This window comes from Heteronotia binoei, chromosome 5 (genome assembly GCF_032191835.1).
Source record: "Heteronotia binoei isolate CCM8104 ecotype False Entrance Well chromosome 5, APGP_CSIRO_Hbin_v1, whole genome shotgun sequence".
Classification (NCBI taxonomy): Eukaryota; Metazoa; Chordata; class Lepidosauria; order Squamata; family Gekkonidae; genus Heteronotia; species Heteronotia binoei.
In genome coordinates, this window is record NC_083227.1 from 26,838,769 (window position 1) to 26,853,493 (window position 14,725).

A 14,725-nucleotide genomic window follows, 5' to 3' on the forward strand; every position below is an offset into this window, starting at 1 on the left:
CTGGTTAGCTACGGGCCTGCCTCAACTTCACTTTACTTATTGTTAAACAAAGCACCGATCTGCTGTGTCTTGTCTAGAAAGTCTGTTCCATAGATTGTTGGCCAGAATGAAATGTTGTCAGTTGCATGAAAAGCAAATAATTTGCACAGAACCAGCAATTTTCAATTTTTTAACAAAGCACTGATGCCTCTGGAGAAGTCAGAAGCTGTTTTCAAATAGGAGGAGAGATGCTTGGAGCACAGAGCTCGCCATTTGGAAGCGAACAGATCGGTGCGGGAAGATCTTCCTTCTCATTGACAGGATTCGCTTCCATCTCTGGCACAGATTGCTGCGGTCTGTCTCCTGCCCCAGATGAAAGATGGTCCTTTTTGTCAGCATCCCAAGGATGTTGTGCCCCAAAACAAGAGCAAGTGATTTCATAACTGCTGAAACAACAAAAGGAACAGAGTAATGAATGTATTTATTTATTTATAAGTTTAATTTAATATACCTTTTTGGCACTTAGTGCAAGATTGCTGATGGAAGCTGCCCAGAAGCTGCAGTAGTAACATGCTACAAGCTGAAGCCTTCTGAATGCCACTACAAATGGGTATGATCAGCAACTGTCTGCTCACACAAATTCATGGTGGTGCTTCCCACACTGTAGAAAGTTAGAAGAATAAAAGCAGAGCCCTGTTAGATCAAGCCAATAGACCATCTAGTCCAGCATTCTCTCTCACTCAGTGGCCAACCAGTTCCTCTGGAGGGTCAATAACAGGGCAGAGAACATAAGTTTCTCCCGTCCAGTTTTCGTTTTTGGTTACATCTCTAACTTTATTGGCCCTGGGAAACTCACCTCTGAGTACTCATTTTGTTTCCAAATCTTTCTTCTTGAAGTTGGGATAGATAAGATAAGATAGATAAGATAGATGATGAAATAGATGAGATAGATGCTGAAAATAGATGCTAAAAACACACACACACACCGAGCCCCAGATACCCATGGATCAATTCTCCATTATGGGTACTTGTCTCCATAGGGAATAATGGAGTGCCCAGCAGACATTTCCCTCCCCCTCTCCTGCTTTCTGATGGCCCTGAAGTGAGAGGAGGACCTCCAAACTGGGGGATCCCCTGCTCTCACGTGGGAATTGGCAGCCCTAGCCTGATAGATAGATGATTGATTGATGATTGCTAGCTAGATGAAAGAGAGAGAGAGAGAGAGAGAGAGATGTTTTCTCCCTGAGATGTAATAATTTTTAAGGTGCTCTTTGTACTGTGTTTAGTACGTGATTCAGTTACCTAGACTGATAGCTTACTGTGTTGCTTTTTAATATTTTGTTTGTATACAGGGCATTTTTTTTAGCGGGAACTCCTTTGCATATTAGGCCACACACCCCTGATGTAGCCAATCCTCCAAGAGCTAACAGGGCTCTTAGTATAGGGCCTACTGTAAGCTCCAGGAGGATTGGCTGCATCAGGGGTGTGTGGCCTAATATGCAAAGGAGTTTCTGCTACAAAAAAAGCCCTGTTTGTATGTATTCATCAGTTTATCTCAATAAATATATTTTTGTTTTTTAGAAATGAGTGTTCTAAGCTAGTGCTAAGTACGTTCAACACTCAAAAGTACTCCAGAGAATAAATCATACCAGGGTTGTGGTCTCTAGAAATCATCCTTACCTTGGCCTCCAGGGCTCCTGGCAGTGCCCCCCTTCCTTGCTGCATCTCTCCACCACTGGTGCGCAGGAACACATAGAATGCGATCCTGGCAGCTGCCCTTCAAGCCTGGGTGCCCCAGGTACATCAGCATGAGGGCCCATTTGCTTCCATCTCCTCGTCATCTTCCTGACGCCTCTCCAGCTCCCGCCTTTGTGCCCGATAGGAGGCTGCAGGGAGGGAGGGAACAGAACGGCAAGTGGTGAGGATGATGTTTGTCTGTGTTCTGCCCTGCTCTTGGATCCAGTTTGCAGTTTTCAAGTGACTCACAAAGGACTGGCCCTAGGGCACATTGCGCCCTAGGCAGACTCGTGGCCCGCTGCCCCCCTCTGCAGTGCTCTGCCACCCCCCTCCACTGCACCTCCTCCTACCTCCCTTCTTCACTGCTGCTGGCCTGCCCCCTCAACCCAGCACTGACAGCTGATTGGCGTTTAGATAGCCCAGGAGCGCAGTGCTTGGCCGCCCGTTCTCAGTCATTGAAATAGACCTGGCGGGGTCGGGAGGGAGGAGGAGGCTGAGGAGCAGGCAAACTAGGCATTTGCATGAGGGGAGGGGGGGAAGCCCAAATTCAGAGCCCCCAACCTGCCGGTGCCCTAGGCAATGGCCTAGTTTGCCTAGTGGGTGAGCCAGTCCTGGACTTACAAAAATTTGCCATTTTAATTGAGGTCTATAGGAATGGACACCATCTGTACCATAATCCCGTTATGAAGGCTCATCCTCAGTTTTAAAACAGATGTGTTTGGGAATAATTTAAGATTCAAGCCTTGCTGTGAGGAGCGGGGCATGACACAGGTTTGTGAAATGATGCATGAGGTGTGGGGAAGCGGTCAAAGAAAAAACATTTCTCTGCCTTCTTCTCCCCTAATATTCTCGGGTACCCAAGAGATACAGACTTGCATTGCGGATAGGAATGAATGCACGCCACTAGCTGCACTCCACCATAGCTTCTCTCATTATTCGAGTATAGGCATTCTGTTCCCCTGGCATGCCACTCCCCTATTTTATTTAGTGCTTTGCTCTCCAGAGAGGAATTTTGCTTAGCTTTTTTGATATGACATTGGGTACGTGTTTTGCAAAGGAACTTAGCAGTTATTAACATATAGTCCCCCAAAATACACACATGTGATTTACTTCAACATTCTGCGGAAGGCAAAAACAAGGGGAGGAAAAGTAATACGTGATTGGGTCTGATTCACTGTTTCTAGTAGTTCAAATTCAGCAGAGAAATTTCGCTGTGGTGAATTTTATGGGCTTCCCTAAGACCAGGGCTCCCTTTGTGGCAGCAGCTCCTTTGCATACTAGGCCACACCTCCCTGATGTAGCCAATCCGCCAAGAGCTTACAGGGCTCTTCTTACAGGGTTTACTGTAAGCTCTTGGAGGATTGGCTACATCAGGGAGGTGTGGCCTAATATGCAAAGGAGCTCCTGCTACGAAGTGAGTCCTGCCTAAGAGACCTCAGCTTTTCGTAGTGCTGCAAGCCCCATTTTATATCATGCTTCATCCTTCATCAACTGACAGAGGACCCAGAAGCATTACAATCCTCAAAAGAAATGATGTTAGCACCCCATCTAACATGGCGTGTAATACTTTTTTTTTTAAAAAAGAACCGCATTTTAGAAGGTAGCTGTGTTGATCTTCAGAAGAACAGCTAGGCTTCAGCTTCAGTCCAGTTGGTCCTTCCCAGGCCTCAGATTCAACAGGAGCTCACAGGAGTACAGCTCCTGAACCTTTCTGAGGGTCCCCCCTCCTCCTCTCCACTGACCTTGTCCATTGAATAGTAAGTGCAGCTGCATACCAATCCCTGGATTAGGAGAGCAGCCAGCCAGCCAGCCAGCCACCAGGGGCTTTGCCATGCCTCCAGCAGCCCTCATTAAACCCTGGAGAAGCCCACACCACCCTTTCTCCACTTCTTATGTGATTTTGGGCAGCGGGTGGCTTGCTAGTTTTTTGAAGGTAGTCCCCTGTGCAAGCACCAGTAGTTTCCGACTCTGGGGTGATGTCACATCACGATTTCATGGCAGACTTTTTACAGGGTGGTTTGCCATTGTCTTCCCCAGTCATCTACACTTTTCCCCCCAGCAAGCAGGGCACTCATTTACTGATCTCGGAAGGATGGAAGGCTGAGTCAAGCTTGAGCTGGCTACCTGAACCCAGCCTCCACTGGGATTGAACTCAGGTCGTGAGCAGAGTTTGGACTGCAGTACTTCAGCTTTACCACTCTGTGCCACCGGGCTCCTCTTTTAAGGGGCTACCAGACTCATATCTCACTGTTAACGCCCCCCCCCAAAGAAATATCATTCCTATTTACCTGGCAGGTGACGATCTTTGAACGGGGGGCGCCCTGCCGCATCCCACAAGGCCCGCATTCGGTTGAAATAACTTGGTATGTTGGCGGGCCTCTCTTTCCCCTCTGCAGCAGGCCTACCGGCTGCGAAGAAATCTGTCTTCAGCTGTTTCCACTTCGACCGCAGCTGGTCGATTGTCCGGTTGAACCCCAGAGAGCCCAGCCTGTCCCGAATTTTTTCCCAGTGCTGCTGACCTCTCTGCGAACTGCTGCTCATCAGCAGGGCAAGGGCGGGGCTGACCTTGATGCTGTTCAACAGGGCCGCTACCTCCTTCCCTTCCCAGCGCTGGCCGCGGATGCGGGGAGTCGTTTTTGTGAACAGCACGGACGGCTCTGGGCTAGTCGTATCAAGGCCGGCTTGATATGCGTGTGGGGGGCTACAGAAATGCAAACGCCTGTACGGCTTCTTCCCTGCGTGGCTTCTCTGATGGATGCCGAACTTAGAGCTTGAGAGAAAGCATTTCCCGCAGACCAGGCATTTATGTGCTTTCTCTCCTGTGTGAGTACTCTTTGGGATTAAACTTTTCCTGTAAGCTGGGCAGGGGTTGCACTTCTTCCCAATATCAGTTCTGGTTTGCACCACAGTGTCGCTGGTGGCCTTAAGGCCTCCCACACAAGGGAGGGATTCATCCCCATCCTCCACTGGACAAGCTTCCTGCTGGCACCCAACTTCTTCCCCACTTGCAGAAATGTAGACCTGTTGACAACACTGGGAAATATTCTCTTCTGCTTTCCATATTGACGAGCCACGAGGCCTAACCAGTTCTGTGTCCTCCAATAGGAATTTCCCCTCTGCATCTAGAGCTATCCATGTTTCAGCTGCAACAGAAATGAGAGATGCTTTAAAAAATCATATTTCACAGACATGTGGAGAAGTGGTTAGCATGCTCGAGTATTACCAGAAAAATTAAAGTCCAACCCCTATTGTGAAATTCACAGTGTGACCTAGAAACAGTCTTAACGGTTTTGAAGCTCAAGGCAAAAGTCCAGGATGGGGACTGCAGAATCACTGCATCCTCAGCTGCTGCCCCACCGCTACCGAGGCCACTCCAAGCTAGGGTTGCCAGGTGATTTTTGTAGGGTTGTCAAGTCTTCTGCAGCTGCGGTGGGGGCATGACGGCATCATGCAGAAGTGATGTAATTGCACCGGGGACGCTCTAGGAATTGTGATAAAACTCTATGGTACCACAGAGTTTTATTATGAGTCCTAGAGCATCCCCAGCATGATTACATTACTTCCGGGTGATGTCATTGTGCTGGAAATGGCATGTGGCAACAGAGCTCTTCAGGGGCGGGGATCACTCCCTGCTGGCGGGTGGGGGTCCTCCAGACTGGGGGATCCTACACCCCCGGTGCGAGCTTGGCAGCCCTACCCTCTTGGCAACTGGTGGGGGATGGGGGAATGTACTGGGAGCAGGAGGGAGGTCCAGCTGATGCTGTAGTGATGTGCCTACATCACTTCCAATGTAACCTAGAAATGATGTAATCACACAGTGACATCAGGACAATACTCTGTTATTTATTTGGGCAGAAACTCTACGATAAATTTGGCTTCAACCATAGAGGTTTTTGCCCAAATACCAGAGCATCACCCCCATGTTGCTGACATGATGACATCACTTCTGGGTCATATTGGAAGTGAAGTGGACACATTGCTGCAATGTTGACTGGGCCTCACACTTTTTCTGGGTTAGTCTCTCCTGGCAGCCAGCCGCTAATTAAGATACCAAAATGGGCGTTTGAGAGAGAACTTGGCTGGAAGTTTCAGTTGGCTTACGAGGAAGCTGCAGGAGCAGCGGAATGCAATCAAAGCCGGAGTTTGTATGAAGGCAAGAATTTTTCCTTCAGAAGCCAACAAGCAACGGAGGGACTCCTGTGGAACTTTATTATTGAGTCCTAGTACTCTGTTTGGAAAATTAAGAGACTGTGTGGGGTCCTCCCTGTAATACTGTATTTGAGACTCTTGTTTGTCTTTAATTTCTACTGTATGAATGCATACCCACTTTTGTAGGCTGTTCATTATAAGATAATATAATTTACTTAATTTTGTATATACTAGTCAAGAGTGTTTGTTTTTGAACAATATTTTGGTTATTTTTGTATTCTATATATTGTGCTGCCACTGTTCTTTTGCACCTCTACTGGGGCAGCTGGCAACCCTACTCCCAGCCGAAGCAAGGAGGAGCTGATTACCAAGGAGACAGGCATGGACAGCTTCCCTTCACACCAGCTGCCTGAGGCTCAGAGGAGGTGAGCACAGATGGTAGCGAAAGCCAGCTCTCCCTGTTCTTGTCCCCTCCATCAGGGCTGAAAGTGGTTGGTTCCCAGGGCTTTTTTTGTAACAAGAACTCCTTTGCATATTAGGCCACACACCCCTGATCCTCCAAGAGCTTACAGGGCTCTTCTTACAGGGCCTGCTATAAGCTCTTGGAGGACTGGCTACATCAGAGGTGTGTGGCCTAATATGCAAAGGAGTTCCTGCTACAAAAAAGCCCTTCCTTTCCTATCCCAGGGCAGCAGCTCCAGTTGTACTGTGACTATGTTGGCCCCTGGGGTGGCCCCAAGCCAGTCTTTCTCTCTCAGCCTGGGACATCTTACAGGGTTGTTGTGAGGATAAAATGGAGGAGAGGAGAATCACATGCTCTTGGAGGAAGGCCAGATAAGCAGAAGGATGGAAAGACAGTGGAATGAAGTTTTGTGGGGAAAGTAGGCCCTACCAGGCTTCAAAGGACATTACAAGACTAGCTAATGTCTGCACCAGTTTCCAGAGATTCCCAAACTAAAAACAACTAGAGAACAGGCCTTCTCTATAAAAGCACCCCAATGGTGGAACCAGCTGCCGGAAGAGGTGCGGGCCCTGCGGGATCCTGGTAGGGTTGCCAATCCCCAGGTGGGGGCAGGGGATCCCCCGGTTTGGAGGCCCCTCCCCCCACTTCAGGGTCGTCAGAAAGCGGGAGGAGGGGAGGGAAATGTCTGCTGGGAACTCTGTTATTCCCTGTGGAGATTTATTCCCATAGAAAATCATGGAGAATTGATCCACGGGTATCTGGGGGCTGTTTTTTGGGGTAGAGGCACCAAATTTTCAGTATAGCATCTAGTGCCTCTCCCCAAAATAACCCCCAAGTTTCAAAAAGGAGGGAGGTCCAGCTGATGCTGTAGTGATGTGCCTACATCACTTCCAATATAACCTAGAAATGATGTAATCACACAATGTCTCCTGGCTCCACCCCCAAAGTCTCCTGGCTTCACCCCCAAAGTCCCCAGATATTTCTTGAATTGGACTTGGCAACCCTAGATCTTGGCCAATTCCGTAGGGCGTGCAAAACTGCCCTCTTCCGGCTAGCCTTCTAAGATGGAGCATGGAATAAACATCACGCCATCACTAATATAACTGAGATAGTAGCACTATTAGATTATATTTTTTAGACTGTTTTTAGATTATTTAAATACTTAATTGTTAACTGTATTGAACTGTATAATCTTGTTTTATTGTTTTAATATGGCTTTTGCCATGTCCTGTAAGCCGCCCTGAGCCTGCCTCGGCGGGGAGGGCGGAGTAGAAATAAAAATTTTTATTATTATTATTATATTATAAATCTAAGTGATGTATAGGGTTGCCAGCTCTGGGTTGGGAAATACCTGGATATTTGGGAGGGTGGAGCCTGAGAAGGGCAGGGTTTGGGGAGGGGAGGGGAGGGAAGGGAAGGAAAGGGAAGGGACTTCAGTGTGGTATAATGCGATAGAGTCCACCTTCCAAAGCAGACATTTTCTCTGAACTGATTCGTTGCAATAACAGAAGATCTCTAACTAGGGTTGCCAAGTTGGTTGACTTTCTTGCACACGCAACACAATGACGTCACCCAGAAGTGATGTCATTGCAATGTTGGCATGCACGGCGGCCGCTCTAGGCATCTCTGGGAAAACTCTATGGTTTTCTTGGATGCTCTAGCCATTTCAGAGGTGAAAACTCTATGGTACCTATTGTACCATAGAGTTTTCCCTCCAAAATGGCTAGAGCATCCGAGAAAAACAGAGTTTTCCTGGAAACGCCTAGAGCGGCTGCTGCGCAGTATCCCTGGCATGATAACGTCGCTTCGGGGTGACATCATCATGCCAGCGACGTAGAGGAAGGTTCCCAATGTGGGCTGGTGGGTTGGGAACCTCCTGGGCAGGGGAACCCCCGCCAGGACCAGGGGCTTGGCAGCCCTATCTCTAGTCCCTACCTGGAGGTTGGCAACCCTAGCAGTAGGATATAGAAGTCTCTTACCCGGGACAAAGTAAAGCTAGAAATCAACTGATTTCCATCTGCTATATCTTAATTTACCTCACTTGCTAACGTGATGGAATGTTTTTTTCAAACATTCCAGCTGAAAAGGAATACCATAGAGTGTTTTTAAAATAAAGACCCACTCAAAGAAATAAATTCTAGTACCCACTACAGATTTCTCTTAGCATTTTCAAGGGTTCTTGAGATTCTAATGATTGACAAGCCCCCAAGTTTCCAGAACAGAGAAAGCACCAAACTGCCGTCATCCCAGGAAGAGAGTCTCAGATCTCAAGCACCAAGAGGTCACCTTCCTCACCTGACAGGCTGTTGTCTCTGTCATCCTCCTCCTTGGTTTTTGGGCCCAAACATCTCTGGTTGAGGTCAGAAGCTTCAGAGAAACTCACAGCCCCCTCCTCAAATGCTACCTGCAACAGGAACACAGGCACTTTAGAACAGGATGATCACGACAGGGTCTGGAGGGTAAATTCTATGTGAAAGGCCCTGGTTCTGTCCCCCTTGTAGTATGAAGCCCCGCTGACCTATCGAGGATGAAAAACCAGGACAGAAATAATATACAAATATTGTACATAGATCCTATCTTTTATCTTTTTAGGGGACTCAAATCAGCAAGGCTCATTCAGTACAGGCCTAGGAGAAAGAGGGGTGGATTTGGAAGCCAGAAATAATCCAATAACAATGGTCTTTATTTTAGATGAAATTCATGAAGTGAAAGGCCAGTCCCCTAAATGGAACCCGCAAAGAAAGTTTTATCATCTCTGGGAGCCATCAGAGAAGAAGACGGAAGAATCTACTTTATCCTGATCGCCAGTACTGCAGGGTTGCCAATTCGGTTGCCATAGAGTCCATTCTCCAAAGTGGCCATTTTCTCCATGGAAACAGATTCCTGTAGAATAGATTGTAATTCCAGGAGATCTCCAGACCCCTCCTGGAGGCTGGCAAAATTACAAGTTAAGGTGAACGGTCTCCAGGTGGAGCCTGGAGTTCTCCTAGAATTACAACTGGTTTCTGGAGTAAACACATCTGTTGCCATTGAGAAATAAATTATCATAGATATTTTGCTTTGGAATCAGTCTTTATTGATTATGGATATCTTCATATTGTGGAACTGGCCGTGGAAGACAATTTGCTGGAATTCCTTGCACGTTGTGAAAGTCATCTATGTCAGCTTTGTTTCTGAAGATTTTGTTTATTGGACTTGTGGTGGACTGTGGTGTTATATTCTACTTCATGGAACTTTTGCTATATGTTTACACTGCCTGCTTTAATACAGAATTCTGTTGCTGAATTTTTGGGAGAGGTTTTTGTGTGTGTGTGTCCTTTTGTGCTTTGGGAGAGGTTTTTGTGTCCTCCTTGCCCTGGTTTTTGTGCTTTGGGAGAGGTTTTTGTGTCCTCCCTGCCCTGGTTGTTCTTTTTCACCATTAAGAAAATGGCCAGTTTGGAGGGAAGACTCTGTGGTATATGATAAAGACCTGGAGAAATGAAAGTTTCTATCCAGTCATCACTAGCCTTCCCAATCCCCCAGGCAGGAAAGGGAATTTCCTCACTCCCAGGTCCTGTCACCCGCCAAGGCTCCAAGTAATGATAAAAATGGTGTTGTATGTGTTGACATCCTGTGAAAAAGTGGGAGTGATGGAGGGTATCTCCAGAAATCTTTGCAATCTCTATGGTTTTATCATAGAGTTCCTGGCAATTCCTAGAACTACCCTATGGCACATCCAATGGTGTTGTATGTGTTGACATCCTGTGAAAAAGTGGGAGTGATGGAGGGTATCTCCAGGAATCTTTGCAATCTCTATGGTTTTACCATAGAGTTCCTGGCAATTCCTAGAACTACCCTATGGCACATCCAGGTTTTCACTGTAAGTGACATAACAGCACATGAGATGTTGAACCACCCCATGTCTTCATCACCAAATGTCCTGCTTGTTCCCAGGCACAGACTGCTAGGCATCACCCCCAGATTTTCAAGAATTCCCAAGCTGGAGTTAGCAACCCTTGCTCTTAGGGCTGCCAAGCTCCTGGTCCAGGTGGGGTTTCCCCCGCCCTGGAGGTTCCCAACCTGCTGGCCCACATTGGGCCGGCGGGGCGAACCTCCCCCAATGTCACTGGCATGATGACATCACCCAGAAGTGATGTCATCGCACTGACATAACGCAGGTGACTGCTCTAGATGATTCTGGGAAAACCTCTATGGTTTTCCCGGACGCTCTAGTCATTTGGGAAGGAAAACTCTATGGTACAATAGGGGCACGCGCATGCGAGGCAAGTCCCCTTCTGGAGGCTTCAAGGTACTTGGCAACCCTGCTTGCTCTAGGTGCAAAACAGTTAGAGAGATCTCAACATCTGGTCCACCACAGACCTCCTTGTGCTACACAGAAACAACAAAGGGAAACAGTCTCACATCTTTCTCCTGTCTTTGGACTTCCTGCTGTCTGAACAAGAAATCTTCAGCCAGGGACACTGCCTGGGAACAGGTCTCTGGTCCGCATTCTCTAACCCGGCTCTGGATCTCCAGGGGCAGGATGGTCAGGAGCTGTTCCAGCATCAGCAACTCCAAGATCTGTTCTTTGGAGCGTTGCTCAAATTTTAACCACCGGCAACAAAGTTCCTGCAGTTGGCTATAAGCCGCTCTTGGCCCCTCAGCCTCTCGGTAGCAGAAGCATCTGAAGCGTTGACGCTGCTTCTCCCTGTTGATGGCGTCCCCTCGCAAGATGGCTGCCTTTACTTTCCCATAATCCTCTCTGTCTCGGGTGTCCAATTTGATAAAGGCCTGCTCGGCTTCTCCGGTGAGGGCTGGCAGCAGTTGGGTTGCCCATTCTTCTCTGGGCCAGTGGCAGGCTTCAGCCACTTCTTCAAAGGAGGCCAGAAAAGCCTTTGGATCATCCCAGGGTGAAGGCTTGTTGTCCAGTAATATTGGGATCCCACTGCCTGTGTGAGGAGAATCCAGTTTCTTTAGGAAACCCTGCCACTGGGCTTCCCACTGATGAAAGGAAGCCTCCTCTGGCTCCTGTTTAATCTGTTCTCCTTGTCTCCTTTGCAAAAATTCCCTCATATTCTCGGCTTGGAAAACATGAGGGGCCTTCCCGGCTCCCTGAAGCACTTCTACTGAGGTAGAGCCCTGCTCCTCCATTTTCATACTCTAAGGAACTCACAAAGATAATGTTGAACTATCAGAACTTCGAGGACAAATGACTGGGATCTGAACCCACGTTCCGAGGTTCTACCTGAGTAAAAAAAGACAGAGAAAAGAGAGAAAACAAATGAGTTAATGGTCAACCTCTGGTATGGTAGCTGCTGTTTGTGATTAGAAAGACTGACCCAGATACCACACTCTCTCTCTCTCTCCCACACACACACTAGGGTTGCCAGGTCCAATTCAAGAAATAGCTGGGGACTTTGGGGTGGACCCAGGAGACATTGAGGGTGGAGCAAGGTTGTGAATTGTGACAAGTGAAATTGAACTTCCAAAGGGAGTTCTAGAAATCACATTCAAAGGGACTGCACACCTTTTAAATGCCTTCCCTCCATTAGAAATAATGAAGGATAGGGGCACCTTCTTTTGGGGCTCATAGAATTGGACCCCCTGGTTTGATCCTTTTGAAACTTAGTGGGTGTTTTGAGGAGAGGCATCGGATGGTATGCTGCATATTTGGTGCCTCTACCTCAAAAAACAGCCCACCCCAAGCCCCAGATACCCGCAGATCAATTCTCCATTATATCCTATGAGAATCAGCCTCCACAAGGAATAATGGAGTGCCCAGCAGACATTCCCCTCCCCCTCCCCTGCTTTCTGATGAACCAAAAGCGGGGGGGAGGGCCTCCAAACTGGGGGATCCCCTGCCCCAACTGGGGATTGAGCAACCATGTGTGAAAAAACACCGCATACTACGACTTATCTTTACATGTCATATATTTAACACATCTGTGAATTAATAGTTACAACCATAGTACAAACACAATACAAGAGCGCTATGCAGAAGTGCTGTTTGCATGGCGCAATAGCCAAAGTCCACAATGTGGGTTAGGTCAATTTCTAAAATTTTGGTCTCTTTCCTGTAGTTCTTGTTATGCTCCTCAGGGGGTGATAACACGCCTCCCAGGATTGATACAAAAACGTGTTTCAGGACAGTCTTCCTTTGTCAAATCACTCACTCAGATTCGGAACTAAAAAATAAACATATATACTAGGGGTGGCCAAACTGTGGCTTGGGAGCCACATGTGGCTCTTTCACACATATTGTGCAGTTCTCCAAACCAAGTCAGCTGGCGGCTTGGAAAATGCATTTAAAGTTGCTTTCTTTCCACCTCTCTATCCCCCATCTACCTTCCTTCCTGCCTGCCTGCTTTCAGACATCTGATGTTCATGTCTTGTGGCTCTCAAACATCTGACATTTATTCTATGTGGCTCTTACATGAAGCAAGTTTGGCCACTGCTGACATATATATATTGCTGCTACTATGGTTGCTCAATCTTACTCTGCTAAGATTCCTGTTTGTTGGAACCCACCTGGTAAAGACCCTAGTAAAGACTGGACTTTGCTGCTGGCTACTGGAAAAGAAGGCAGTGGCCACTCAGCCATTTGCAGCCACCTGGCCTTCGGAAGTAAGCCAAGGCTCAGAGAGGCTGGGGATGCCAGAGATCAACCCGCTCTTCCACTGAGCCGGATGCCCCCTTCCCCATTGGGTTTGTACAGTCTACATATTATCCCCAACAACAAGAGAAATTAAGGCAGGATTAGAGATTCTGCTCCCTGGAGCAGAGTGGTAAAGCTGCAGTACTGCAGTCCGAGCTCTCTGCTCATGACCTGAGTTCGATCCCGGCAGAAACTGGGTTCAGGTAGCCAGCTTGAGGTTGACTCAGCCTTCCATCCTCCCAAGGTCGGTAAAACGAGTACCCAGCTTGCTGGGGGGGAAAGTGCAGATGACTGGGGAAGGCAATGACAAACCACCCTGTAAAAAATCTGCTGTAAAAACGTTGTGAAAGCAACGTCACCTCAGAGTCGGAAATGACTGGCGCTTGCACAGGGGACTACCTTTACCTTTTTTAAAAAAAGAGATTCTGCAATCAACACAATAAGAGGGTGCCAATCAGAAATGCCAGTCTCAAGCCCGGAATGTATCAAAACAAGAATAGATTGGTGTGCCCAAGGGGCAGGGCATTCAGGCAGGTTTTAGTATTTGGAAATAATTCTTCTCAGAAAGTTTAATTAACCTTACGGGGCTCGTGGATGGTCATCTGCTGGGAAAAGTACAGGCTTCCCGATCCAGCTGGGACAGTGTCAGAAACTTTCGCTCCGGTATATATTTTTATTTCCTAAAAAAAAATTTAAACATGACCCAAAGAAAGAGGAAGGAGCAGAGGGAGAGGCCAAGACATCTTGCTCCTGAACAAGGCTGGGGGTAGCCACTCCACCATCCAACACTTTCCGTTACTCATGCAATTACAATTCAAACCCGCCCCCCATCCCAAGCTAACCTGTCAGTTTGGGGTACTCTCTTGTTTTCTCCTTTCTGTTTTCCCCTGCAGAGAAATTCAAAACCACCAGCCCTCCCCTTACACAGAGCTAGACAGGCCCTTCTTCCTTCCTTGGTGCCTCTCTAGGAATGCAGATTCTCTGACTTTAACCCTCAGGACACCTTTATGCAATCTGTGAGGGGTGACAAGTTTGTTGCAGCAAGCGACTTTGCTGAACACTGAAGACCGAACAGTGCATGGTGTTATTAACTGTTGTAGGTGTCTGCAGAGAATAAACAGCTTTTTAAAAAGCAAAATAAACTGTTAATTAAATCGTCAAAAAGTGTAGGTTTCAAAAAAGTGCTGGTGGACATTTCAGGCTGCAGTCACACACACAAAATAATCCACTTTCCATGCGCTTTCCAACTAGATTTTACATTGTGAACTGGCAAAATCTAGTTGGGCGCATGGAAAGTGGATTGTGTGTGTGACCACAGCCTCAGTCTACCTGGATATTCCACTGCAGTGCTTTTCAGCAAGGGATCCTCCAAAGGCAACACCCAGATTCATGGAGAATAGATCTATCCATGGCTACTAGCCGTGGTGATTCAAGAGAACCTCCACATCCAGAGGCAGTCAGTCTCTGAATCTCAGTGCCAGGAGGCAACATCAGCGGAAAGTCTTTGTGCCCTGTTGTTGACCCTCCAGGGGAAGTGGTTGGCCACTGTGGGAGACTGGATGTTGGACGAGATGGACCACTGGTCTGAACCAGCAAGGCTCTTCAGTTCTTCTGTGCTTAAACTGCTGTTAATATTCATTAATAGGTTTAATTGTATAAATTTTTCACCCATGATGGTTTCAGCAAATGGCCCCTGTCCTTATCTTGGAATACTTTGTAATTTGACATAGAAATGTCAGAAACGATTTCAGAATTTGAAATCA

At 47.4% G+C, this 14,725-nt stretch overlaps 2 protein-coding genes across 2 annotated transcripts; both read right to left on the reverse strand.

Moving 5' to 3' along the window:
* Window positions 1–156: 156 nt before the first annotated feature.
* LOC132571880 (uncharacterized) lies at window positions 157–7,952 on the reverse strand. Its single transcript, XM_060238671.1, has 4 exons — window positions 7,883–7,952; window positions 4,005–4,859; window positions 1,660–1,865; window positions 157–425 (listed from the first exon to the last, which is right to left on the reverse strand). The coding sequence occupies exons 1-3, from the start codon at window positions 7,950–7,952 to the stop codon at window positions 1,783–1,785; spliced, it is 1,008 nt and encodes a 335-aa protein (XP_060094654.1). The 3' UTR covers window positions 157–425; window positions 1,660–1,782.
* A 635-nt stretch (window positions 7,953–8,587) lies between these two features.
* Window positions 8,588–11,549, reverse strand: LOC132571332 (SCAN domain-containing protein 3-like). The gene is made up of 2 exons (XM_060238140.1): window positions 10,730–11,549; window positions 8,588–8,732 (listed from the first exon to the last, which is right to left on the reverse strand). Exons 1-2 carry the CDS (start codon window positions 11,462–11,464, stop codon window positions 8,589–8,591), a joined length of 879 nt encoding a protein of 292 aa, XP_060094123.1. The 5' UTR covers window positions 11,465–11,549; the 3' UTR covers window position 8,588.
* Between the last annotated feature and the right edge of the window lie 3,176 nt (window positions 11,550–14,725).